Raw genomic sequence first — 26,519 nt, 5'->3', positions numbered from 1 at the left:
GGTGGTTACTGAGTTTTGTTCTTTATACATACTAGAAAATAATACTTTTTGAAAGAAAATACTCATTAAGAGCATTTTCTTATTGTTTGGAGCTTTCAAATGGATTTCCCCTGTAACTCCTAGCCCAAGGTTTCAACTGTCTGGCATCAGCACAGCATGGCTCAGTTTTACTAAGAAAACTGCTTTTGAAGTGGGAGAAAGTGTGACAGCAAAAGCCATGCAAGATACGAAAAGCAGAACTGCAGGTAGAAGAGTAATTTCTGAGACAAGGATGGTGAGCAGCTGAAGGATTTAAGAGAATAAATACTGACACAGAAAGCAAGTCAGCAGCTTCCAAAGAGCAACAGAGACTGGACCTGACTGATAACTGCCTGATAGCAAGGACTCTTTGGGTACCTCATTGGGTGTGAGGAGTATATTAACTTATAGTCTCATAGCTTATTAGTCCTAGCTATCTATTTGTGCATTAGCTAACACATAATCATTTTGTACTCTGAAGCTGTGAGTATCCTGTTTAGATGTAGAGAATTCAAACTGATCTAGAGAGGAAGGATGACACCTTTACAGAGTGAAATTTAAATTTGACATCTCATGATGTTCAATGCTTTTAGGAATTGATCAGTTTCAAGAAATGAACATGTATTTCACAGCCATTGATCTAATACATCACAGATGCAAATTAATTATTCATCTTTCATATTTCTTGTCAATATTTGTTATCTCAATCTGGACAAGCTAAAAAAGTACTTTGAAGAAAAAAAAAAAAAAGGAAAGAGAAGTGGGTCATTGTATTTCCCCAAAGGAAATAAATATAGGAAAATAATCATTTGGTGAAGCAAGTTTCTCTTCTTACAAAGCCACTTTTTCATACAATTTTAAAGAACAGTCCAGATTGGAATGAACAAAGATTTTAGAATAAGCATCTTCTAGAACTGTAGTGGTGAGGCACAGGCACTCAGCAATACAGACAGTGAGCACAGCCACAGACTTGCAGCCTTTAGAGATCAAGTTATTAAAACACAACAAAACAAGCAAAAAGCCCCCAGCAATGATTGATTACTTGGCAAAACAGGTTAAATAATTTGGTGTCACAACTTGGGCCCTTTAAGTAGGCTCAGATACAGTTCTTCTTCTTTGGAGATTGATAACAGAGATCTTTTTGCCTTCTGGGTTATTCAATAAAGCTACAAGAAAACTTCTGAAAGAGGATAAACAGTACTTAGAAACAAAAGTTCTTTGTGTTTTCTTGTCATTAAGTTCCAAGGCTGGGCATATCCACTGAGCCTGGTCTTTCTCTAGTACTGTGTGATAGGGAATTTTTCATCAAATAGCTTGGTCTTTCACACTTAACCAAGAATTTCTCAGTAAAAGCTGTTTTTGAAGTATGCTTGCAGGTGAAGAATTTCATATTACATTATATATGCACCAGTGCATACATAGTTTATGCATACTTCTGGCTTAGTGTAAAGGCAGCAAATAATTTAACTTCTAGCAGAAATGGAAATATGTTAAGTCTTCAGCTGGAGGACATACGAGATTATTACCTCAGCAGAATATTCATGAGCAGAATAGGTTTTAAAAACAAAACAAGTTATCCTTGAATATAAGAGGGTACGGACAATTACTATGACCTGTGTTGTCTGGAAATTCATTGTTTCCTTTTAGCTGTAGGTTCTTCAATAGAGAGCAACCAACCTGTGGAAAATCAGTGCCTATTTAGGCAAAACCTCCTAGAAGAGACAGTATCTGCATTTGTAGCAAGCTCTCTGCTGAAATGCCAAAGCTGAAGACGAGAGGCCTTAGGCCTAGGAATGCATGTGTAACTTAAACACTTCAGCTCCTTACTAGCCTTGGGAATATATAAACTGAGCTCTTATATTGCAACTCTAAACAGTGATATGGACAATGTTTTCCACTAGCGTAGAATATACCCACTGGAGAATGCTGTAACTGTTGAATCGTCATTCTGCTTGTTCTTCATTTACCCCCGTGAGTCACTCATTTCACTGCTAAAACACATGGATCCAAACTTTTATTGGCTAGTTGGCAAACCATGGATAACTTTTTTGGCCTGTCTTAAGGAAAAAAAACCAAACCACAGAAACACACACTCCCCCCCAATCAAAACCAACAAACCATACTCTCACTGTTTTGAAATATCAAAGGCTGCTAAGCAAGACAGACACTTGAACAAATCTTGATGCTCTGCTTTTACAGTGTATTCATTAAAATCAGAAATAAAGAGTAGCTTAGATGTTATGGTGATAACGATTACACAAAAGTACAGGCAGACAATCTGTCCCACACAACACTTTACACTGAAGACTGAAATTGTATTTGGCTTCAGTAATTGGCAGCTCTTAGGCTGAGACACCGAAGAGTAAAGTTGCTTGCCCTTGTGACTAAACATATATAGCAATCTGAGAACTGGCCAAGACAAGAAAATCCATAGGATAACTGCTATTACAGCAGTTAACAGAGCAAAGAAATACAAGGGAGACTTGTCAGAACTTTAAAGGGCATTGGATACAGCACCAATGAAGTTAACAGAACCAAGACAATTTATAAAATGTAGATACAGTCTGCTGTAGATATATTGTCTCTGCTGTCTCCTCCTCCTAGCCCATGCTTCGACCATTCTGCAGCAGTTCTGGGATCATGAAATGCAGCTGTCTATGCTGGTATTTGCCAAATCTATTTTATGAATAAATATTTCATGAGTAAATGTTTTATTGGGTTTTATGAAAAAATTATTTTATGAATAAAATAACTAGTTTTTCACCAGCTGCTGGAGCACTTGGGTCCATAGCTGTAATATATACCTCAGTCACTCATTTTATACTTCTGACAATGAAGTAGAATTCTACCTAAGTAGATATGCATGAAACATCCATCAGCAGCAAGCACTCTTCAAAGGACACTAGTAAAATCAGCGTTGATTCTGTCCTTTCAATTTCCTATATGATTTTGACTGCAATTTATATATTTGAGAAGAAAATATCTTTGCATTACATGACAGCCCTGTTACTTTCAAAAAGACATGCACAGAAAAGCAAGCAGTTGCAATGGCACTGTCTTTAAGAGCATCCCGTAGTCATCTCATTAGGTTGCTATACCAGAAAACATGAGATAGTTACATGTTAAGCAGAGTTAAATTGGGATTTGAACTGTATATTTCAAATATGCCTATTTCACTATATTTTTTATAATATCAATGGCAAAAAACCCCCCATGCCTACTTCAGCTAGATAGCTGAATCATTTGTTGAATTCACTCTTGCAAGACACAAAAAGATTATAGATATTAAAGCTCTATGAATGCATTTACCTTGTCTTTGGAGCATAAATTTTCCAAAGTCTTTTCCGTGTATATCACCTTGATAGGTAAAAACACCTCTTTCAAGCCCTGATGATACCTAGAATATGTTGAAACAGAAAAAAAGATTTCTGAAAAAAATAAGTAAGAAAGTTTAGCCATTTGTTTTTCTGAATTAGAGTAGATATCTGGAGCCCAGACTTTCACTTATGCTTTGAAATATTAGTGAATTCTCTATGCTTATACAATATTTATCATTTTAAATTTGCAACAGTATTAAATAAAGTTTCAAAGTAACACCTGGAATGACTTTAAAACATCCAATTTATATTTCTGGGTTTTAAAGTTCTTCAACTGGCATGCACATAATTGAACTAGTATATGGATATAGAAGTCCACTGAATTCTCAGATTTTAAATTCTTTTTCAGACAAAGCATCATGAGGCACAAAAGAGAACTACAAAGAGTAAAATAACTCTCTTTTTCATCAAGATTAAATGTAATTTTATTGCAATAAACTATTTACCAACCAAAAAAAAGGGTAATATTTCCAAAGGTAAAATTCCCACTCTAATTTAAGAAAACAGGGTGAAAACACGGCAAGATATGCTGATTCACTCCACTTTACCTTTAGTAAACTAAAAATTCTAATGGGAGTGTGACAGACAGAAGTTTGTATACGTATTTTTGAAAAGAAAACTAATGTATTTTCTAGACTGACATCTAGAGTGCTGTATTCCGTATTTGTAATATAAAAAGTTGGATAGAGTTACATAGGAAGTCACAAATTACTTCAAAGTTTAAACTCAGCAAGTTTATCCGTAGTGGTTTGATTACTTACATAACCATCGAGCGCCCAGTTGTCATTTTCAAACTTGCTTACAAAAATGTCACTAGGTCCTTTAATCTGAAAAACTTGCAAGAGCAAATGGGCTTCTTCTTTTTTGTAAACACCTGTTAATATAAAGGGGGTAACACATGCCTTTTAAAGAGTTTTTCAACCAGTTTGTTCAAATATCATTTCAAAGCTAAGTGTATCACTTTAGAACTAAAATATTTTGTAGAAAACATTTTTAATAACAGAATTTTCTATCCTGGAAAAAACAAAATTTAAAGTGCGGTAATAACAGGATCTTATTTTATTCATCTTTTGCCCACATCATATTTGATAATAGGATGCAAAGATGGTTTTGTACTGTTTAATTTTATACATAAATAGGAAATAATATTTGTCTTTTCATACAGTATTTCAATAATTCTGAATGCAGACAGAATTCCTTGCCTGAAATTTCCTTGAACTGGAAAAAATTGGATTTTACTCACATCACCACAGTGTATCGCTATAGTAAATATCGATAGCACAGTGAAAGAAATTTGCTGTACTGAAATTCTCTTGACCTTAAAAGGTACAGATAGTTGATAATGCTCTTTTCAAATATAACTGTGATCAGAGCCTAAATCAGAACTTCAGAGTCAGATTTGCAGAAAGGAATGCCAATGTTGATTAAAAGGTATGCATAAATTACTAAGTTATTTAATTATCTATGCCTATTTTATGTTATGCCATTATCAAGACCATATTGTTTTAAAACAGATATTAATCACTATTGAATAATGGAGCTTTTCAATGGTACAGTTCTTAAAATGCCTATAATACATTTCTTCTGCCACTTCAATATTACCTGTGAGTTCAACACACTGATACCATCCAATAGTTCAACACAAAAACATACAACCTCAATATTTATTTGAAATGTGAGGGGAAAAATAGTTGGGTGACCACATATAAACTGACTGCAATCTATGCAGACCACTACATGAGGACATTCCCTTTTGCAAAATAAATAGAAAAAAGATTTTTAGTGAAAACCTAAATTTTTGTTTCTTTTTGTGTTTGGTAGAAAACACAACAAAACTGAACAAATAAAAAAATCAAAAGGACAGCTTTTTTAACACCAAATTCTGAACCTACCTGATAGTTTGAGTTGTACGTTGGATGCCTCAATGAATGTGGCATTCACTTTGCTGCTTGTAGTATTGAACCAATCAACAGTCAGAGTAGCAGGCTGTCTTTTTCCTAAATATTCATAAAACCCTTTCCAGAGTGAATTTATAAAAAACACATCTGAGGGAACTAAATAAAAGTGGGCAAAAAAGAAACAAAGAAAGGAGTAAACTACAGTGAAGTAGAAATCTTTCTAGCCCTACTTAAAGTCTTCATTTTTTCTGTTACAGCATCAATTCACTGATCTAAAGAGGTATTACAGGAAAAATTTTACAACAGTAAAGACGATATATCTAATGACCTTTCCACACAATTGCCTATAATATACTACACCTGTCCATTACAATATATGTTCTTAAATAACCTCACACTTCATAGCTTACGTGCTTTGGTGAATGTCCCCAAGACTATGAAAAATAATGGACTCTTCCCCTAAAGCTTTTTAGCTTTAAGGTATGATTTAAAAAAGAAGAATAATATTCTGAAGTCAGCAATTCCTGGAAGGAGACACCGTCTTAGGCCATCCCTTTTGTTTCATGAATCTATTAAAGCAGCACTATGTGTGATTTTCAACTGAATATCAACTGAATATTCAATTGAATTCACTGATTTCCAGTTACAGTTTAGCACAAGTTTTTTATCAGTCATTTTTAGATTCCACATTTTTTCTCTGTACAATATTATTGCACCTGGGAACAGTGAAGTTGCCAGAGCAGGGAACTTTTTTGGTTTAAAATAGGGGTTTGTTTCTCAGAAACTGCAGTTAGAATAATCTGAAGTAAAAAACCTATAAAATGAAGCATGAAATACAGGAAAAAGTATATGTATTTGGGTCACTTATTTGATGCTATTGGTATTTTTCCTCTATACAGAAAAAAACCACTAAATATTGTATTTTAAATATTTGGCTAGAACACCAACAGAGTAGAAAAAGTCTCACTTATTCAACAGTATCTGCAATATCAACATTAATTAAAAAGGAAACAGAAAAAAAATCCTTATGAGATGTTCATTTTACGTCAGATACATTTACAGGGTACTACATGTCTTGAACATTCATTTCTCCCCTACACATTGCTGTGTTTCTCCCATATACCTTGCTGTTATAAACGCTGGGGAAGATTTCCTTCAAACATGATGGTCAAGTTAAACAAACAGTTAAGTTGGCCAAAAAAGACCAACCCTCCTCCTTGCCAGGCAGCACCCAGTGTTTCCTGGCAGCCTCTGACAAGTGAAAACAGACATTTTTCCACTTAGTCCTAAGCTTTTTCTAGCATTACAATTTGAGAAGTAAAGCTTTAAGAATCGAAATAAAATTTAATAAAAATAACTCTGGGTTGGTTTTTTTTTTTTGGCATTTTATCAAATTCTGAGCACTTGTAAAGGCAGCTGTCAACATTGAAGGAAATTTATCAGTGTAGGTATCTGTGTATCAATTTTGAATAAATTCCATGGATATTTCCTCCTCCACCTAATCACTGATTGCAAAAATGAATCAGAAAGAAATCCAGCTTAATAATACCATATATTTTCAACAAAAAATAACAAAAAGACAGGCAGTACATCTGAAAATCTGATGTCTGATTAGCTGTTGACTGTCTCTTAATTATATTATTACACTTCCTAGTATGCATTTCATAAAGAGGAAGGATAATAACTTCTTCATTGCCTTTTGCCTTCAAATTGTGCAAAAGGCACAAGTGAATGTTCAAGCTCAATGAGGCATGATCTGAAAAGATCATTAGTATGTTGTCTGTACTACCACTGGATTCCAAGTGAGTGGAGAGCCGCTATCTGGCTTTGAGTACAACAGCTTAACTGCTCCCTTTCCAAAGCAAAACTCCGTGAAGGACTGGGGTTTTACACAAGGTAACCTCAACTTAATACTAAAAATCTGAAGCCTTAAAATTCAATTAGTGTCTCACAGTCCTTAGAATTCATATATTTTCTGCAAATATATGAATTCTTTAAAGGGTCTTTCAGACTCTTTTTCCTATATGTTTCTCATTACTTTGCTACAATACTGACATACAGCATATCTGAAATCTGGCATTTGAAAAATATGTTAAAATTATTTGTATTTGTCTTTGCTTTTAATTAAAATTATTTGTCTGAAGTTATTCTCATGAAGGTGATCAACCACTGTTACTGGTATCAACCTGACAAGTACTATGTAAGGCTTTTAGAAAGGAACAGACATCATACTTCTTTTGTCAGATTTGACATCTTCAGTATCTAGTTTCTCTAACCACTCTAACTGTCAATAATAGCTGTTAATCTTTGCAAAATAGTACCGTTGACTCGGTATTTAGAGAATTTGCACTTGCTGCAGATGGACAGAATCAGTAGGGGAAGAAAATAGCAAAATATATTTCTGCTTCCGCAGTCATGTTTTCGTAAAAGGTTAAAATGCAAGGGCTGCAGTCCCACGGATGCTGCTGAGGAACTGGAGTGGCTCTGACATAATTCTGCTGAGCTCTTGCAATGTCCCTGCCTTTCCCACCCACTGTGGAAAAATGCAGAATGAGAAAAACGAACTGGTGCAACTAATGTTGCACCAACTGCAGATTCTGCTCAGAATGTGACAAACAGGGAAGTCCCCGGCTACTCCTTAAAACAGCTTCTGAACTATTTTTGCAAAGACTGTAAAAGCAGTGAGAACCATGGCAACAAGAGTATTGTATTTCTTAAACTTCACATGGGTGTTGTGAGAATTCTTCAGTTGCAACTTATATTCAATTACAATTTACAGCACTGTAAAACTGATAGTTACTATTGCTTATGAAAACATTAACTCTGGGGAAAAAAATAGCAATTTAATAAACAATAATAAACATAAGTTGTATTCAGCTATCCAAATGTGGGAAATCAGAACATGAATCTATTCTGTAAAAAAACCTCCAGTTTAGCAATATTAGCCTCATCCCATTTAAAGTACAGATAGCAGCAAATGGAATTCTATCAAAAGTCCAGATAACAAGGTAAAGCAAATGCGCCAAAGTACAGTGTTCTATACTAAAGAGAATTCACAATTTAAAAAGACATAATAATAGTTCAGGCTTGATTTTCAAAAACAGCTGAAAACTTTTCCTTGTTAATTACTGTCATTTGTTACACGGTTTTTGTTCTCTTCTTACCATTACTGGCATTTTCAATCATAACATTGCATTTTTTTAAAAAAATGCCTTCCAAGTAATACTTATTTATCAAAACTTCTTATAAGGGACATGATGTGGTGTGAATTGATACCGATGTTCTGCATAGTGAATATATTCAGAGACTTGGTCTGTATTTTAATTTGGCATTGAAACTTCAAAATCTGTGTAGTAGCAGATTAACGTATACTTTAGGTGTTCGGTGAAGGGAATCCTCCAATAAATGAAGACTGTATATTAATTACAATGAATGCATATTATATCCTGTTTTATTGTGAGTCTGTAAAAGTAATGCATTTGAGAAGAACTCATTAATGGCTTCACCTGACACTCTCACTAATAAACTCACCAGGAAGGTTAATTATTAGCAGAAATACCTTTTTATCCCATCTACTCTACAGAGTCCTTCTGTGAACTGCCATGAGTGTGAGCCATTAATCTTATTTTCCCTGCAGCTTGCTAAAATTCAGAATACAGAGTTGCAAGCTCATTTATTTGGTGAGAACTCTGCTCATTATTACATAAGTCAGTAAAAAAAAATAAATAGGCCTTTTATTTTCTGAAGATGATTGAACCTGAAAAGACCTACATCAAGGACTCCTCAGAGACGCATTTGTCTATTTTGTCACTGACAGGAGGAAAAGGTTCACTGCAGCCATGTTCATGAGGAGGCATAGAAAAGCAGCAGTAATGTTTGCGACTGCTAGTGGTCAGCACAGTTTGGGAAACCCTATCTTAGAGTACCTTGAGAGTTTCCATCAAGTGAAGGCCATCAAAATGTCCAAAACTGGTTTGGGGTTTTGGTTTTGGGGTTGTGTGTAGTTTTCTTACAACATTTGCAATGTAAAGGGCAGAACTTTGAACCCAACCCCTGCAATTACAGTCTACACTTATTATAAGGCTCTCCATTATAGCAATCTCTCTGATATAAAACTACTTCAAATCTGGGTTTTGTGTATATATGCTTTTCTTTTGTGCTTGACAGGGTTTTTTGTGCAATTCACAAAATTGGTACAGTAGAAATTAAAAAAAAGTTTGGAAAAGAATTTCATAGAATAGGTTTTATGTGGCACTAGTTACAGTTATTGAGAAAGACCTCAACATTTATATTCCTTTGAAGAGTAATAAATACTTAATTTAAATATTGGAAATAGTTTTATTATCCATAACACTCTAGGGTGTAAATCAATTTAATTTATTTAGATCTAAAACTCTTCTTGTATACAAACCTGGAGTTTTAGTTATTGTTTCATTAACTTCTCTCACTCCTTTACCTACAAGTAAAAAGACAAATTATCATTTTCATGAACATATTTGTTGGTTGTTGTTTTTTTTTAATAGAATGTTAAAACAATGCCTGATGGATGCAATCATCACTTATCCAATAGAGTCATATTTAAAACAGAAATAACTGGTCTTGAACACTTTACATGTTAAAACCTTACACAAAAACTATCAGAAAATAATTTAGGTTAACAGCATTTTTACTGTGGAAAGTTGTCTGGCTAGCCAAATATTGCATACATTTAGGCGTAAAATTTTTATATCAGTCCCAGTGCTATAAAAGAGAGCCTTATAGAGGGGACAAATACTGTATCTAATTATGAATAATAGTATATTAAATATAGCAAAAATTATATTAATAGGGATTGACACATTTATGACACAAACCAGCAAAAGCAAGATAGCTGGATTAAGATGACAGGATCAGATATCATGGGAAAGAATCACAACCGGTGTCATTTTCTACATTTCTGGTACACTCAGTAGACTATTGTCCATGGATCCCAGATCAAGTTCTGGCCTCATATCATTAGCCACTTTAAAGAGGCTAATATCCTGTAGGAAGATTTGGTCTTGCACATTTTTGGTTTTTTTCTTCAGGAGTAAAAATTCACTGATTAGACTGATCAAGTGCTAAGAAAGCACAGAAAGTGTAGGAATTATACATAAACACTGTAAACCAATAAAAAAAAAAGAATCCTTGCTTATGGAAACCTTTTCTGTATTATATCTTTAATTAAAAAAAAAAATTAACAAAAAACATACAGGATCGATTATCTTAAATTATTACTTATATAGTACCCATGAAAAATCATCCTTTAGGGAACTAGAATAAGAAGATAAATTTTTATGTGTAGATCATGTGTTTTGACATCGTTGAAACAAAGAAGTCTACCCATACATTAATGAAAAATCAAATATTGTTCAAACTTCAAATCTATTTAGCGTTCTTTGACATGTTAGAATTAAAAATGATGTTGCAAACACCTTTCCCATGGCATCTGACTATTTTTCCTTTATTCATATTCTAAATATAGCTTTGTTTTATTTTTTCTGAATTGGGAACTTATAGCCATGATTATTCATATATGAAGACAAATACAAATTTAGGCCTCATAACGATGTACTTAGAGCTACTCTAGTAAAACTATATGAAATTTACATGGATGTAAATAAAAGTGGAATCTGGTGCAAAGATTTAGTTTTTTTATTATTTTATTGTTCATTTTTATTTTAAAAGATTTTCTTAGACAAAAAGCATACCTGAATGAATCTAAATGCCAAGCTATGAAATAACGTTTTTTGTTCCTAATAGAAAATCATACATTAAACACTGAATAAATTGAAATACACTTTAAAACTGTGACATAAATACAGTTAAAAGTAATACTTTATATCTTTTAGGTCTTGTTTGCTGTTGTTAGGGGTAAATTTATATATGTGTGTCAGTGCATTTACACACACATATCCATGTTTTCCTCCATGAGTTCTAGATGCTATGTTCACTTTGATTTTTTTACTGCTTCTTTCATAACAGCTGTTGTGTCATATGTGTTTTTAAATATTAAATGGAAAAATTAATCTTACTATATAAAATAAAAATGTCAGTGAAAATGAAATCCAACCAAGTAGGGCCCAACATATCACTTGAGTAATGACTTACTTTTACAAATAGGTGATTTTCCTGTCCATTTCATATCTGGTTTACATGTCCGATGCTCTGATCCACCAGCAAGAAAAAATCCCGGCTGACAGGTATACACCAAAGTATACCCTAAAGTAGGAAGATCTATTGCTTTCACATCTACATGTGCCGGTGTCTCTGGCTGCCTGCAAGCATGAGCTGCAAAGGGTTTTTTAGAGTTAGAAAAAGTGTTGGTAAACAGTTTCCCTAGGATTAGAGTATATAATTTGAAATAAACGAATGCCAATTATTTCCTTTCCATTATATAAACTTTGTACACCCTTTTAGAAATGTGAAGCATCTATTACTTGTAAAAATAACACTCTGAGTGTATAATTATATTATTGTGGGAAGATGGAAATGATACCATTACATATTTTTAAAAAATACACCAAAATTAAATCATGGTGGCAAAAAGTTAAAATGAAGGGAAGCACAGGCCATTGTATGTGGTGCAATGATTGGTTCTGTGAATTATTGTACTGTCAGAGCTTCAAGCATCGCTTCAACTCAGTGCTTTAAAGAGCCTTGAAAATTACAGAGTGGTTATTGTGCTAAATAAATTCATTATAAATTTCAATTGAAATAAAGGTTCCATAGGAAGGCTTTGTCATAGAACATTGATTATAACAGATATGGTTGCTCAGTATGCTTCTTTCACTGTGCTCCATGGTGTGCATTTATAACAACCCAAAGATAATTTGAAATTGGATAAGAATCTAAGGTCATTCTAGTGAATTACTTTTACCTTAGATCAGTGTATTTTCATACAATAGTTATTTGATGTCCTCCACCCCATACAGAGATATAAATACACTAATCATCTGCATACCCATGCATAGCCCAGAAACAATAAATGTTGCTGAGTTCTAGTTTATGATTCACAAAATAATTGCCAACAAAATAGCCCCATGAATACTTCAGGCCACTTTTTGTTCTCTATTAATCCAACACACACACAAAAGCTAGATTAATTTAAAGCAGCTAGTGCACTGGGTTAATGAGGACAGACTTTTTTGAGCAAAACTGATAGAATTCACATGAACTTAATGAAAAAAAAAAATCTGAAAAACTTTACTTCAAAATAATATCCCAAATACACCTCTGATCTTAGAATAGGAAATAAAAAAATTAAATGCTGTTTTAAATAAATTTTAATTTTTTTGTAGCATATAATTTACTCTGAATTCCCACATGCATCACTTTCTAAGTCTTTTAAAATTGCAGAATATTCTAACTCATTAGATAAAGAACCAGACTTACGAATGCATTCAGACTGTATGCCACTCCAAGTTAAGTTAGCAAGACAAGAACGGGTGGTAGATCCCTGAATATGATAACCTTTTCTGCATCTGAAAAAGACTGTGCTCCCAACCTAAGGATCAAAACAGAATGTTAGATAAAAGCAGTATCCATCACATGTAGTCATATATCAAGACAGTAATAAGCTACTTGAGAGATTTTTTCAAAAATAAAAATGTCCTATTTTTGCAGTTTCTAGAGTTAAACCTTTTTTTAATGAGATGAAAAGTTTGAGCAATTGATCTTTTGTAACCTTAGTTGAAAGCAATAAATGGAAAAATATTGACAAGGCTGTGTACAGGGAAAAGAAAGACACTCATACATTTCAGCTTATTAGTTTGTCAGTGTGACAGAAGCAAACTAAATGACTGAGATGTCTCTCTTTCCTGTATGTCACTGCATATATTTCAATAGAACTTGACCATAAGGTCTGTTTCAAAGGTCTCTCATTGTGTGACTTGACTAAGAATGTTTATTAGAGCAAAAAGAAAAAATTATGAAGAACTGTCCCTACAGTCTACAAATCTATCTATTTGTACTACAAATCTACAAATAAATTCACTAGAGAAAACTCCAGGCCACAGTTCCTTACACTGTATTTTTTACTATAAACTACCTAAGTTTTACTTAAGATTTTCAACTAGCAGAGTGATGTTATGGAAAACATTCCTTTGGTCAACTGTGATATGACCTTTCTCAGAAGAAAAGGTAAAGTAACTGAGAAAACTCTTTAGACTTCTGCATGAAAGCATGAAAACTGGATACAAAATTGAAAGTGATGAAGAATTTTCATAACATATGAGACAGAGATTGTGCGGAAAGTTCTAGGAAAATGGACTTGATAGTATTGACTAAAGTAACCAGAATACAAGTCCAGATCAAGGTATTTAAGGATGTGGGGCTGACCAGTAATGCATTGTTTTCATTTTGGATGAAACATCTTAGCAATAAATAAGATCAGATGAAATGAAAAAAACCCACAAAAATTAATATTATTTGAAATTGTACAACTTATTAATAAGGAATGTATCACAAGGACAAATGCAAGTAAGTTGCAAATGAGCATTGATCAATGCATATTAATAAAATACCTTGCAGGTATATAAATGCAGATAGCTCTACACTGCAGATTTCATAGAATGACTTCAATGGACATTATAAATGGGCAGTTATCTTCAGGAGTGCCTACCTGTTAACTATATACTCGGTTACATAAAAACAGATTATCATGATAGATGTTCAGCAAATGCAACACCAGTTCTTCCTGAAGTGGCTTGGGAAATTCACTGGTACTTTTAAAGGTCAAATTACTGATATGGCTTTGTAGATTTATCTATTTATAACTATTTTAAAACTTATCCATCTCTCTATCTTGCCAAGGACACACAGCATGTCTGTAGCAGAGACCAGAACAGGGTGTAGCTGGTCTTGAGTCCAAGCCATCTCGTTTCTTGTGAAATTGCCAATCCTGGTATCAGTAAGTAATGATGAGCTGCAAATATTTCCTCACTGATCCAAAAGACCAAGCAAAAAAATAATGTCTAGGTTCAAGGTAGTTACAGAGTTATATTTCTTTCTTATGTTACAGGTAAAAGTAAAAATAAAAGCGGTGCGCTCTTTGTATAATACTTGGATGGAAAACATCAGAGGCATATGTAACAATCATAGCATAGTGAAGCACAAAAGGCACAAAAGGAATGGGGCAAGATAGGATCCTGGTAGATAGCAGAAAACCCTTCAAAGATCTGCTGCCTGCCATCATACCTTTCTGTAATGAGGAAAGACTGTTAAAAGCTGGTTTATAGAAGATTGGCTAAGCCATACAAACAGAAGCTTCCCACATGTCTGATAAAGCAAATGCCAGCCAGCTCCAACAAAAACCCACCGCTGGCCAAGGACAAGGCAATCAGCAACAGTGGTAATGCCTCTGTGATAAAATAGCTAAGAAGTGGGAAAAGTTGCTGTGCAACTTTTCAACTGCAGCAGTCAGAAGAGAGGATTGAGAATCTGTGAGAGAAACAACTCTGCAGGCACCAAGGTCAGTGAAGAAGGAGCAGGAGGAGATCAAATTAGGTGAAAAGATTATAGAGTTGTTTTTGAAGTGATGATGGGGACAGGTACAGTGTCAAGATGAGACAACAGACAGAAAAGCAACTGCACCTATTACTAGGAGAAGAATCACCTTAGGGATGAGGACAGAAGATGTGGCCTGGGGAGAAGCGCCTTGGCATCTGTGAGCCAGGCAGGAGGAGAAGGTGAAGAAAAGAGCTGACAGCCACAACAGCGACAGACAGCACAACTGCAGGAGAGGGAGGGAACCAATAATCAGAGGAACAACTTACAGAAAGGACTTTGTGAAAAACAGTTCTACTAACTTGACGGTAATGCCATGTAGCACACTGCTCTAGGTTCAGAAATAAGCAGGAAACTCAAACAACGTATCTTAGATTCTAATCTCAAATACTCATCTCTGAAGAATGCATTCACATGAGGTTAATCAATCTGTATAATGACTGCTGATTGGTCATTGCTGCATCTACTTTTATTTCCTCAATCACTTTTCTGACTGTCACTTGGTAAACTAACAACCTGTGAGGAATTTGGAAATTATAGAAAGGACATTCATCACAGAGAACTGGGATCCAACACATAGAACAATTTTATCTTCTCTGACTGAATAAAATGTAACATGAATTGCTAATTTAGTAAAGCCACTTGCTGCCTTTTTTGTCAAGGACTACATGGCCTTTGGATCAGACAGGTTTTTGGTTGTTAGGTATTTACTGACTATTCATCAATGTATGAAAGAATTATGATCATAAAGCAAAGTAATTATATCATGTCATATCATATTAGGTAATCCATTTATAAATAGTCCTGCCTACTGAAGTCTACTAAAGGATTGAACACATGATATATTGCAAGGTTAGAAGTTCTTTCTTTAAACTGTATGTTCAAAAAAAAAAAAAAAAAAGCTTGGAATGAAGCATGAGTTTATATTAAAAAGGAGTGGAAATTTCCTAACCAGACATTTAAGCCTGAAGATAATTAAATATATCTGCAATTAGTAAATGCATCTTCATTTTAGAAAGCTAATAAATAAAAGAAAGAATTACCTCATAACCTCTGGAACTGTTTTGTATTCCAAAATGTGGAGTACCAGGGTCAGTACATGTATTGTGAGCTGGATCTAATGTAAAATGTGAAACACGACAGATATTATTATGGTTTGGAAAGAACACCCTAAAACTGTTTGCAAAGATTAAGTCGTTTCATCAATGTCTAGTGATGACAAAAATTTAATTTTTAATGGAATGTGTGTATTTCTACATATTACATTTGTATTCCCACTACATTTCCATGATAGATCACAGTGCTTTGTTTCAGTACATTGCCATTATTTAAGGAGATTTTTGAGGGTATTTTTGGCAGTGTAGACTTTAGAGTTAGGATTGCATTGATTTTTGCTAAGCTTATCCTTTTGAACCTTTTTGAATACAAAGTATATTTACAATGCAGATGGAACATAGAGGGAAATATTTTTCTTTTCTTCTTTCCCAATGAACAGCTTAATGATTAAGTTAGATTTCTAAAAAATAACCCAGAACCCCAAAAAACCCCAACCCCAAACCACCTGCTTTTTATAGCAACTGAAATACTTAATTTTTTGATAGAATTTTTTCTATGTGGCCAAGAAAAAAAAAAACAACAAATGGACTACTACCTCAGTTGTTGCTGGAGAATGAAAAGACAGTCCCCTCACAAAAAAAAGGTATGCCAACAGAGTATAACTAAATATTTGATGATCAGTTTCATGAGTGTGATTTAAAGTAACCTGAAACTATTTTTGATTCAAGCAATGTCCACTTCACATTCTGATGGTGTGTTTGCTTTGGGGTTGCTCCACTCCAAAGTCACATCCACCAGGTAGGCAGGACAGGGCTTGATCTAATGGATCTTTCTGTACTACAAGATTCCCTCTTGGCAACCAAGTCTACTTTTGTGCTGACACTGCATTACAAAGAATGCAGTTTGGGACTATATCTCATCTGTAACCATTTTTAGATTTCTGTAGAGGAAAAACTGAACTTACCACATACAATAATGTGATTTCACTCTTGGTCAACTTCCATTTTCAATGTTGACCATCAGTACAACATAGCAATTCAAATGGACTAATATTTGCCAAAGGCTTCAAAAGTTAGGTGGATGTTGACCTAATATGTGAGAATAAAACCCAAACACGCTCCTGACTTTGAGCTGCTTAAACAGCTCAAGAACTTTTTACAAATTACCATCAGCTGGAATGCCACTGCTTATAATAGACACATGAAGCTGCACTGATTTTTTTAAGATATGTCTCATCTGAAGAAACAGTGGGGAAAAAAGGAAAACTTCTCAAGGTATTTTAAGGAAATTATCAATATCCAGAAATAGAAAAGCTTGCCATCATTTGCTGTCTTATGGTACTTCGAGGCATATTTCTAGATATTGTTCACTGATCTTAGTTTTCAAATTGCTTAACAATGGTATCTGTAAATATTTTAGATGGTCTAATATTTTCCTTTTATGATAACAAAAACCTATGATTTAAAAGAAATGTGTATGAGTTTGATGCAATATTTTCCATGTACTTTTATATTATGCTATATAAAATATAAATAGAAATGTCATTACGACATTTTCAAATTTGATTCTTCACAATAGATCTGAGTTTTAGCTTTTGTAAACCTTCTTGCCTCTGTTACAAAACACAGATGTAAGACGGATTGCTCAGTTCATAAAAACTAAGGACAGCAGAAGTTTTGAATTCATATAAAAAAATTGTATTGAGTGTTAATGTCTTAATTTACAAATTTAATTTACAAACAGGCTGTTTTCAACAATCATGCTCGCCACATTTTCCTAGTGTCCACCCCAGCTCTTCCACATAGCCAATATCTCAGTCACAGAAAAATGTATAAATGGACTAGAGTCTACAGATGAATGTATTTGTTTAGAAATATCAATGAGGATTTTTCTATTATAACACCAAAATCATTTTCTCTGGCGAGTCACTGCAAGTTGGATCAAATGCTGATGTCAGTGGGAATTACAGGTGTCCAGTATTTCTCTCAGTTTGTCTGATTATGTAACAGGCAAAAAGCCTATCAGTTGCATATCAGTCAATGAGAAACTGATAATACTTGGCAGCTTATCAGAATTTCAAAAGATCAGACCCAGCACGCTTCGTCCTTTTGAACTGTACAAGCCACTTTCACAAAGTCCAAAAAGCTTTTTGATTTAGGATTGATCATGACAAATGCCTTTAACTCTCCGGGGATAGAATCTGGTCTTTAATCTGCCAAAGTCTTCTGCATATCTAAAAGATTCTAAAAATAGATGGAACAAATTTATGCGCTTACACTTATTGACATTCTGCATTTCCAGCAGATGAGCAATCATGTAAATTTACAAATGACTTCATATGTGATTTTGTTTATCCTAAAAATTTTATACTCAAAATATAACCCTATTTATCTAGTTCTTTTTATATTACACAGACGTTTTCTATATTTGGAAAGCTAATTACTAGTTTTCACAGAATCATTGAATGGTTAGAGTTGGAAGGGATCTTAAAGACCATCTAGTTCCAATCTCCCCTGCCGTGGGCAGGGACACCTCCACTAGAGCAGGTTGCTCAAAGCCCTATCCAGCCTGGCCTTGAACACTTCCAGGGATGGGGCATCCACAACTTCTCTGGCCAACCTGTTCCAGTGTCTCTTCCTAATATCTAATCTAAATCTCCCCTCTTTCAGTTTCAAACTTACCCCTCATCCTATCACGACACTCCCTGACAAAGAGCCCTCCCCATTTTTCCTGTAGACCCCCTTTAGGTGCTGGAAGGCTGCTATAAGTTCTCCCTGAAGCCTTCTCTTCTCCAGGCTGAAGAGTCCCAACTCTCTCAGCCTGTCTTCAGAGGAGAGATGCTCCAGCCCTCTGATCATCTTCATGGCCCTCCTCTGGCCTCGCTCCAACAGGCCCATGTCGTTCTTACTTTGGGGGCCCCAGAGTTGGACACTGTACTCCGGGTGGGGTCTCACCAGAGCGGAGTACAGGAGTAGAATCACCTCCCTCAACCTGCTGGCCACTATTTATGGTAGTGTAACAGTTTATCAAGAATATTCTCAGTAGAAACAGCATAAATAGTGGTAGTTATTACCGATGCATGTTGGCTGAATTCCACTCCAAGTACCATCTGCTTGACAGAATCTTCTTGAAGATCCTATCAGAATAAAAGGGGGTCTGCACTGAAAGCTAACTTCAGATCTATAGGTGAAACTTTTTCCATTGAGGTGTCCTTCTGCTGGAGTACCAGGATCACCACAAAACACAGCTAATACATGAAAAAGGAAAGGAAAAAAACAGTTAGCAAAAACTGCATATGCTTCAATGAAGTATTCTATGGTTTTTTATGTGCAAGTCAGGTGTACTGAATATAAGTGCAAATGTTATGTTCATTTATCTGTGTAGGATTGTAACTCAAATAAATTCTTGACAGCAATTTAAAATTAATTGTTGCTGTTATTGTCACTATAAGCACAAAACTGAACCTGGAAAAATTGACCTTTTAATTGAGACACTTAAATGCTGATTAGATTTGGATGACAAAGTAATCTCAAAGTAGACAACATTATATTGTAATGCTTCAAAATGTATCCAGTCTTCACATCAGTCACCCTCAGATGAGTAGGCTGGAAATTTTTGCTGTAATTAAGTAAAAGGAGAAGTGTTTGTCATAGTCCTGACAAGATTTCAAGCACTGAGAGGAGTTGACAGATTTAGAAGAAAAAAAAAATACAAACAAGATGTGAGGGTATGTACTTGTCTCCAGGAAAGAAAAAAGAATTTAGAAAGGAGAGCAAGAGTATGAGCTTAAGGGTTAGGATCTCTGTTTTCACCTGCTAATGGAAATGGAAATATGGAAGAAAAAAGGAAAAGTGTAAGGGAAAATTTTAATCATGCTCGCTACAAGTCAAATTCAGAACATTCAAAAATATTTTTAGTAAGGCAAATGGTGATGGGTCCAATTAGGTAATAAGAGATGGAGGTGACTTTTGGGGAAAGGAAGAAGACCGTGACCTTAAATGGGCACAACCACTCAATTTCATAATGAGGTATGCTTTTTGGAAGAAGGGAGAAACCTGCAGTAGTCTGTATACTACCTGATCTATCTGAGTCCTTTTTAAATTGAGAGAAACTGACAGCAGCTCGAGACAACTGATTGAAGACCAAGACAACTGATTGTCGTTTTGGTGAAGCACAACACAACTGTACCCTGAAAACTTACGCAAACATTGTGGGATGTCTCCCCGCCAAATTCCTCGACCCTCACAGGAGAGAATAGCTGTGTTAGATAGCTGATAGCCTTCTGCACAGCTGTAACTCACACTGGCACCCCAGCGATAATCAGATCCTTCCACTTTCCCGTAGAGTACTGGTGGAGGGGGACCACAGGTAATAGCTGTGTCACAAAAAGAAAAGTTAATAATTTCAAGACTTTGTAGGGTTTAGGAGCATGCAACATAATAGTTACTCATACTTTTGAAACTAAAAAAATATTTCACATTGTTCACTTCCAACAAAGCATTCCTGTGTTGATAAAGCAGCCTGGAATAGACAGAAAACCAATTTAAATACAAAAATACCACCTCTAGGTTTAGGAAGTCCCTGAGCTCTAGGTCACTGGAAGTAAGGAGTATATAGCTTACCTAGCTCTGAATCTCTTCCCTACGTATTCATTACTGATCATTATTGGCAACAGGCTACTGAGCCAGGTAAAAGTTTTCAATAAATATGATTTATTTAAACAAATATGTTTGCATGATTGACAATTGTAAATATTTGCATTTTATTTTAAATTAATTTTGCAGCACTATTTAAAGCCCTTAATATGACTTTGTTCATTCACCTGCCCATTTTCTAAAGCTTTCAGCACACAATAGACATTGACTTGATCGGTAATTAGTGGCTTTAAATGATGTTTTCCAGCTTCTGAAAGAATGCCCAAAATGATGAAATCTGGAATGACTGAGTTTAGATTTACACATCAGTTCTTTCAACAAAGAGCACAACCATAAAATCACTCAGTCGGTGATTTTTACAACAGAAAATGCGGTCAGTTGACTACATATGCCAAAATTTAATTAGTAGACTAGACTTAGATATCACTTTAAAGTGGTGCTGGATGAGCTGGCAGTCTAGGCCTTTTATAAGCAGAAGATGCTCTAGGCTGTTAAATTTACTCCCTGAGCTTGTGTAGTAGTGCTAACAATTTTCACCAGGCTACCTTATTTGCCTTTCAGCCTCATCCCCACTCTGACCTTTATGTTACCTATTTGTGAAGCATTTTTTGGTTATTTTTGATGACTACAGTATTGCAACAAGGGAAACTTTTATAGAAAGTTTGATTTGCGGGATCCCTTTACAGAATTTTGACCATCTAATCCAAGGTAAAAGGGCCCAAAAAAGAAAATGGGTACTTCATTTCTAGCATTTCCAACTGAGCATTCTGGTGATCTTCATTGCAGAGTGATTTGTTTCCACTGTAGTCATTAATGTTGCTATTTGGACTGATATTATACCATAGCATATGTAGAAAATAAATAAAAATTTTACACAAACTCTTATCTAAATGTTTTATTTGCACTTGCATGTTAATTGTTCCAGAGAACGTTTTAACAATTTTTTATAGATAATGACACTAGTAAGTGAATTTCACACATAGCACCAAAACAGTATTTGTAAACTACGTAAGTTCAAAAGCACACCTTTGCAAATTGGTTTACTCTGGTTCCAAGTGCTGTCTTTTATACAACGCATGGTAGATGAACTGGCAGGCTCCATCAAGTATCCTGGATTGCACTGATAGCTGACTGTCTTATTAAAAGTAAAATCATTTCCAAACTGAATGCCATTTGCTAATGCACCTGGATCTCCACAGCTGATCACTAGTGAGGAAAAGAAGAAAAGGGATTCTTTGGATTCTTTTTTCAATAAAGATGTAATGAAACATTGAACTATGTAAAGCTAATAACCTTTTTTTTAGTGTCCAAAAGAAGAAAAAAAATTGTTCAATGTGTTTCACAGAAAATAAAAAATGCAATCTTTAATTTTTAGCTAAAAAATCATATTTTTGAGGTATTGCAATAGTGTGGGCCAAGTATTATGTTCCTTATATACACTAGCTTAAGCTGGTATGCTCTACTGCTACTGTAGATTGTTATGTTGGTGGTATTTTTACCAAGACTTTTCCTTCCTTCATACTGAGATCTTTGTCACGTTATGCCTAATGTTGATGGTGCAATGCAATTTTTTTTTTTTCCCTATCATTGTACTGATGTACTGTGGGTCTGGCCTGGTTAGTGATGCCACTGGCCCTGCTGGCCCTGTAGCATCCCTCTCTCCCCACTCACTTTCCCTGATGAAGTAGCCCAATCTCACTGCTCCCTGGTTCTTAGTCCTTAGCAGAATGGTTATCAGTCAGATTGGAGGACTCATTTGGCTCACATTAAAAACTGTAACGTATCCGATTAGGTAAAATCTGATTTAGAACTATCAGAACATCATCCTCTGTACATAAGACCATAATAATAATAAAAATAAAATAAAATAAAAAAAAAAAAGGCAAAGGAAACTTTAGAGGAACATCTGTTCTTAGGAATAATGTTATATTTTCAATGTTGACATTCATGAGGTAAACAAATACAAAAAAGTTACCTATGTATCCATCTTAAAAAGATACTTCTGGAAACATCTAGCATGTATTAAAAGGTCACATACCTTTAAATACATAAAATATTCATGTATTACAATATAGATGAATTAGGAAAAAAATGTGTTATTTTATCTAACAAAATAATCATTTTCAGTGGGAAGGCTCAATGACTTCCTACTTTAAAGGTTTAGAGGAAGAAACTTTATTTCTGACCTGTGCAGTCTGGAGCAGTGCCAGTCCATGTCCCATTAGCAGTACAATGTCTAGTAGTTAGCCCTGAAGTTTTGTAACCTTCCCAGCAGGCATAAATGACTGAACTGGAGAATAATATTCCATCAGTGTATACTATCATACCATTGGCTGGGGTGCCAGGATTCCCACAAGATACAGCTGTGAAGAAAAGGTTAAGAAAAATCGTATCATCTATCAATATTTCCATGATAGGTGACTAACTAAAAAAAAAAAAAAAAGGTCAATAGCCCATCTTTTAAAAAAGCTATAGCAAGTTTTACTAAGAAAATGTTTAATAGGTGTATTATTGAGTTAATTACTTATTTCTCTTTGATAATACGATCACTTTACTTGCATTTCTTTTCTTTTTTTTTTTTTTTCAATTGCTGTTTCAGGTAGTTTGCACTGCTTGTTCCACTCCACCCAATACGGCCACTGGAGAGAAGAAAACTCATTCAGGACTTTCTGACAGACCCGTGCTTCTGTTTTGCCTTTCAGCACATTTTTCTATTCTCTTTCTGTTTTCCAGTATCTCCTCTTTCAATTGTAAACATGCATAAATAGCAAATTTTTGTCCATTTCTTTTTTGAATGAAGAAAAGAGCAGGCATTCTGTATTGGCCTCTATATCTTTTTTGGCATCTGTAGCTACACATAAAGGCAATGATTGTGTTTCAGCTTCAAACATCTGAGATTTGACAGTGGTTTACTCTGATTACACGTCGGTTTTTTGGGAGGGTTTAGTTGTCTATAAAATAATCTTTACACTAATAATAATTACGCTACTTATTTATTTTATTTATTACATTTCTCATATTTACTTAATTCAATTTATTGCATCTTCCTATTTATGCGAGTCACAGAATCAAAGAATCACAGAATGGTTGAGATTGGAAGGGACCTCTGGAGGTAATCTGGTCAAGCAGGGCCAGCAAGAGCCCGGTGCCCAGGGCACTATCCAGATGGTTTTTGACTGTCTCCACGGATGGAGACTCCAGCACCTCTCTGGGCCACCTGTGCCAGTGCTCAGTCAGCCTCACTGTAAAAAAAATGTTTTCTGATGTTCAGAGAGACCTCCTGTGTTTCACTTTGCACCCATTGCCTCTTGTACTCTCACTCAGCATCACTGAAAAGAGCCCAGCTCCGTCTTCTGTGCACTCTGCCTTCCGATATTTATATGTCGATAAGATGCCCTCTGAGCCTTCTCTTCCCTAGGCCGGACAGTCCCAGTTCTTTCAGCCTTTCCTCAGAGGAGGGATGTTTTAGTCCCTTCATCATGTTAGTCATCCTTTGCTGGACTCTATCCAGTATTCCAGTGGAAAGGTATTCTCCTCCTAATCTCATTCTTATTTATACTAAACAGGAAAGAATTGAAGGAGAACAGAAAAATAAACCAAAAGGGCTTTTTTCTTTGTTTGTGGGGATTTTTTTCTGAAAACAGAAAGTTAAAGTAAAAAGATAAAGAAAAAACAGTGGTATTTCAAACACCACTAATTGCCACTGAGTGCTGCTGTCCTACAATACTTAATGTCTTCATGCAAGGGAAGAAGAAAGGACATTGCAAAACATCAATTTTCTGCTGAAAATACAGATCCTGTGTCCACTGCCATTTTCATACACTTATGGTGATATGTACACTGACAGAAGATTAATCTGTGTTGAAGAATACTGCAAAAGAACAATTGTTAGATGAGGATACAGTGATAAAATCCCTAAGTGAAAAAATATAACAAATTTGTCAAAAATAATTTGTTCTATCTTCCATTTTATCATTTAGTATACCAGACAACAGATAGTACAGAATCCATCAACTCCAATTAATTAGATAAAATAACTTTTCAAACATTCCTGGAAAATAAGTAATTTTAAAATTAAATCTAAAGTCTTCCATTACTGCTTTACAATTCTGACAGTGCATAAAAAGTGTAAAAATTCATTATGTTCTGATATCCGTATTCTAAAATTTCTGATTTCTGGAAATATTCTCTGTTGCATTTCTTCTGAAAGAACTAGCATAAAACCAGTACATCTCACAAAAAATTAATTTATGTGGAGAAATATACATTAATTTATACTTAGTTAAGAATACAATGTTATTGTGTCATTTGTTCAGTCCTTGATGAATAGACATTAAATAGAAAGATAAGATGAAAATATTACATTGTTAGTATATGGATGACAGATTTATTTATCACTCCATTTTCATATTTTCAATCAGAAGCATTTGTATAATTTTACATCTAACTTAGGTATTTATTCTCTATTTTCAGGCTTAATATTTGCTTAACTAGATTTATTTTCTTATGATCTTCTTATAAATACATATTCCAAAACTTCACCAGTTTGCATTCAGGGTTTCAGGCAAAACATGAACTGCTTGCAAATTTTTTTTTATATCAAAGTTCTGCAGAGCAATATGAAAGCATATTTCTGTCATGGAATTTCTTCTTAATTAAAGAATAAAATGTCATTCAATGGTGTCATAAATGGTGATGGTATCAATACCTACCTTCACACACAGGCTGTATACCTGACCAGGAACTATTAAGCAGGCATGTTCGTTCTGCAGATCCTCTCAACTGATAACCCATTTCACATGAGAAACGTAGTAGACTTTTTATTTTGAACTCATCCCCTAGTCTAGACCCATGAGCTGGTACTCCTGGATCATCGCAATAGCCAGGATTATTTCCTGTAAAACACAACAGAGCAGAATTATTGGCAGAGACGTTATGTGCAAATGTAGTGGCAGTGAAGATGCTCTCTTGCGAATAGTACTACTAACTGCATTGTTTCTGTTATAATGAATCACTTTTCTTCCAGTGCAAGGGGGGTGAAACTGAAGCCAAAGATAAAAATAACATATCTTTTTCAGCCTGCTTCTTATCTCAGAGCTATACAGACTTAAACATAGAATTTGATATAAATAAGAGAAGATTATTTTGAATGCAGAATGAATATTTTAATGCAGAATGCAGAAAATTCACCCCTGTCATTTTAACAAATATGTTGTCTTTTTGACATAAATAGAGGTTTCTACACATTGTATGTTATTGTTCAACTTCTCTGCTAGCAACAACTTGTAATAACCAAAATCAGATAACAGCAAGAGTGAAGGGAACCATATTCAAGTTTCTTAAGACATATATTTGAAATACATATATCCACTGAAAAGACTAAATGGTACTTGGCCCTCTGTGGTCGTCAAGAATGGAAACACCATCTCATTTTTCCCTATACTTAAAATTCCTATGCAAGTATTGGTTAGAATTTTATAAGAGAAAGACAGTGCTGCAAAACAGACCTTTCAAATATGCCCTCATAGATCCAATGAGCCAGTCAACTGCCTTATCAGATAAAGAGGCTGCTACAGGAAATGCTATCCAAGATGGCCAAGGAAGTATGGTCTCAATATCAACAATTTATTATAAATTTTGACATAAAATTGTCTCTCTCCTAAACCTCTCTGTGTCTAAATTGTGGTTCATAGTAACATTGTCCTTTGTTCTCCATTTTTAAGTTATACATCTAGACTGAATTTCTATTAAAACTATTGTTTGGGTTTTTTTCAAAATATGCATAGATCATTCTATAGGTTGAAGTCTGAATCTTCTGACATAGGTTTTTCATGATACACCTCTCAGATGAATGATAAAATCTTGAACAAAGGAATATCAATAGCAAGACATTGAGAAAATTTGAACTTTTATTTTAGAAATGAATACTTTGTAAAGTCAGAAAGTATGATTACATGTGTGGTGTGAGATTTTCAGTAGAGCAAGTTTGA

At 34.6% G+C, this 26,519-nt stretch overlaps 1 protein-coding gene across 1 annotated transcript in view; it reads right to left on the bottom strand.

The window, feature by feature from the left end:
* Positions 1 to 26,519, bottom strand: part of CSMD1 (CUB and Sushi multiple domains 1) — a 1,131,310-nt gene that overhangs the window by 7,018 nt on the left and 1,097,773 nt on the right. The window contains exons 57-68 of the mRNA XM_074153404.1: positions 25,242 to 25,424; positions 22,716 to 22,892; positions 21,556 to 21,735; positions 20,076 to 20,249; positions 18,948 to 19,121; positions 15,862 to 15,935; positions 12,707 to 12,818; positions 11,423 to 11,602; positions 9,705 to 9,749; positions 5,288 to 5,449; positions 4,157 to 4,269; positions 3,328 to 3,415 (exon numbers count right to left, since the gene is read on the bottom strand). Coding sequence (XP_074009505.1) covers positions 3,328 to 3,415; positions 4,157 to 4,269; positions 5,288 to 5,449; positions 9,705 to 9,749; positions 11,423 to 11,602; positions 12,707 to 12,818; positions 15,862 to 15,935; positions 18,948 to 19,121; positions 20,076 to 20,249; positions 21,556 to 21,735; positions 22,716 to 22,892; positions 25,242 to 25,424 — 1,662 coding nt within the window. The remainder of the gene's footprint in view (positions 1 to 3,327; positions 3,416 to 4,156; positions 4,270 to 5,287; positions 5,450 to 9,704; positions 9,750 to 11,422; positions 11,603 to 12,706; positions 12,819 to 15,861; positions 15,936 to 18,947; positions 19,122 to 20,075; positions 20,250 to 21,555; positions 21,736 to 22,715; positions 22,893 to 25,241; positions 25,425 to 26,519) is intronic.

The sequence above is a fragment of the Numenius arquata genome, chromosome 9, assembly GCF_964106895.1.
Source record: "Numenius arquata chromosome 9, bNumArq3.hap1.1, whole genome shotgun sequence".
NCBI lineage: Eukaryota > Metazoa > Chordata > Aves > Charadriiformes > Scolopacidae > Numenius > Numenius arquata.
This window is presented reverse-complemented; position numbering and strand designations above follow the sequence as displayed.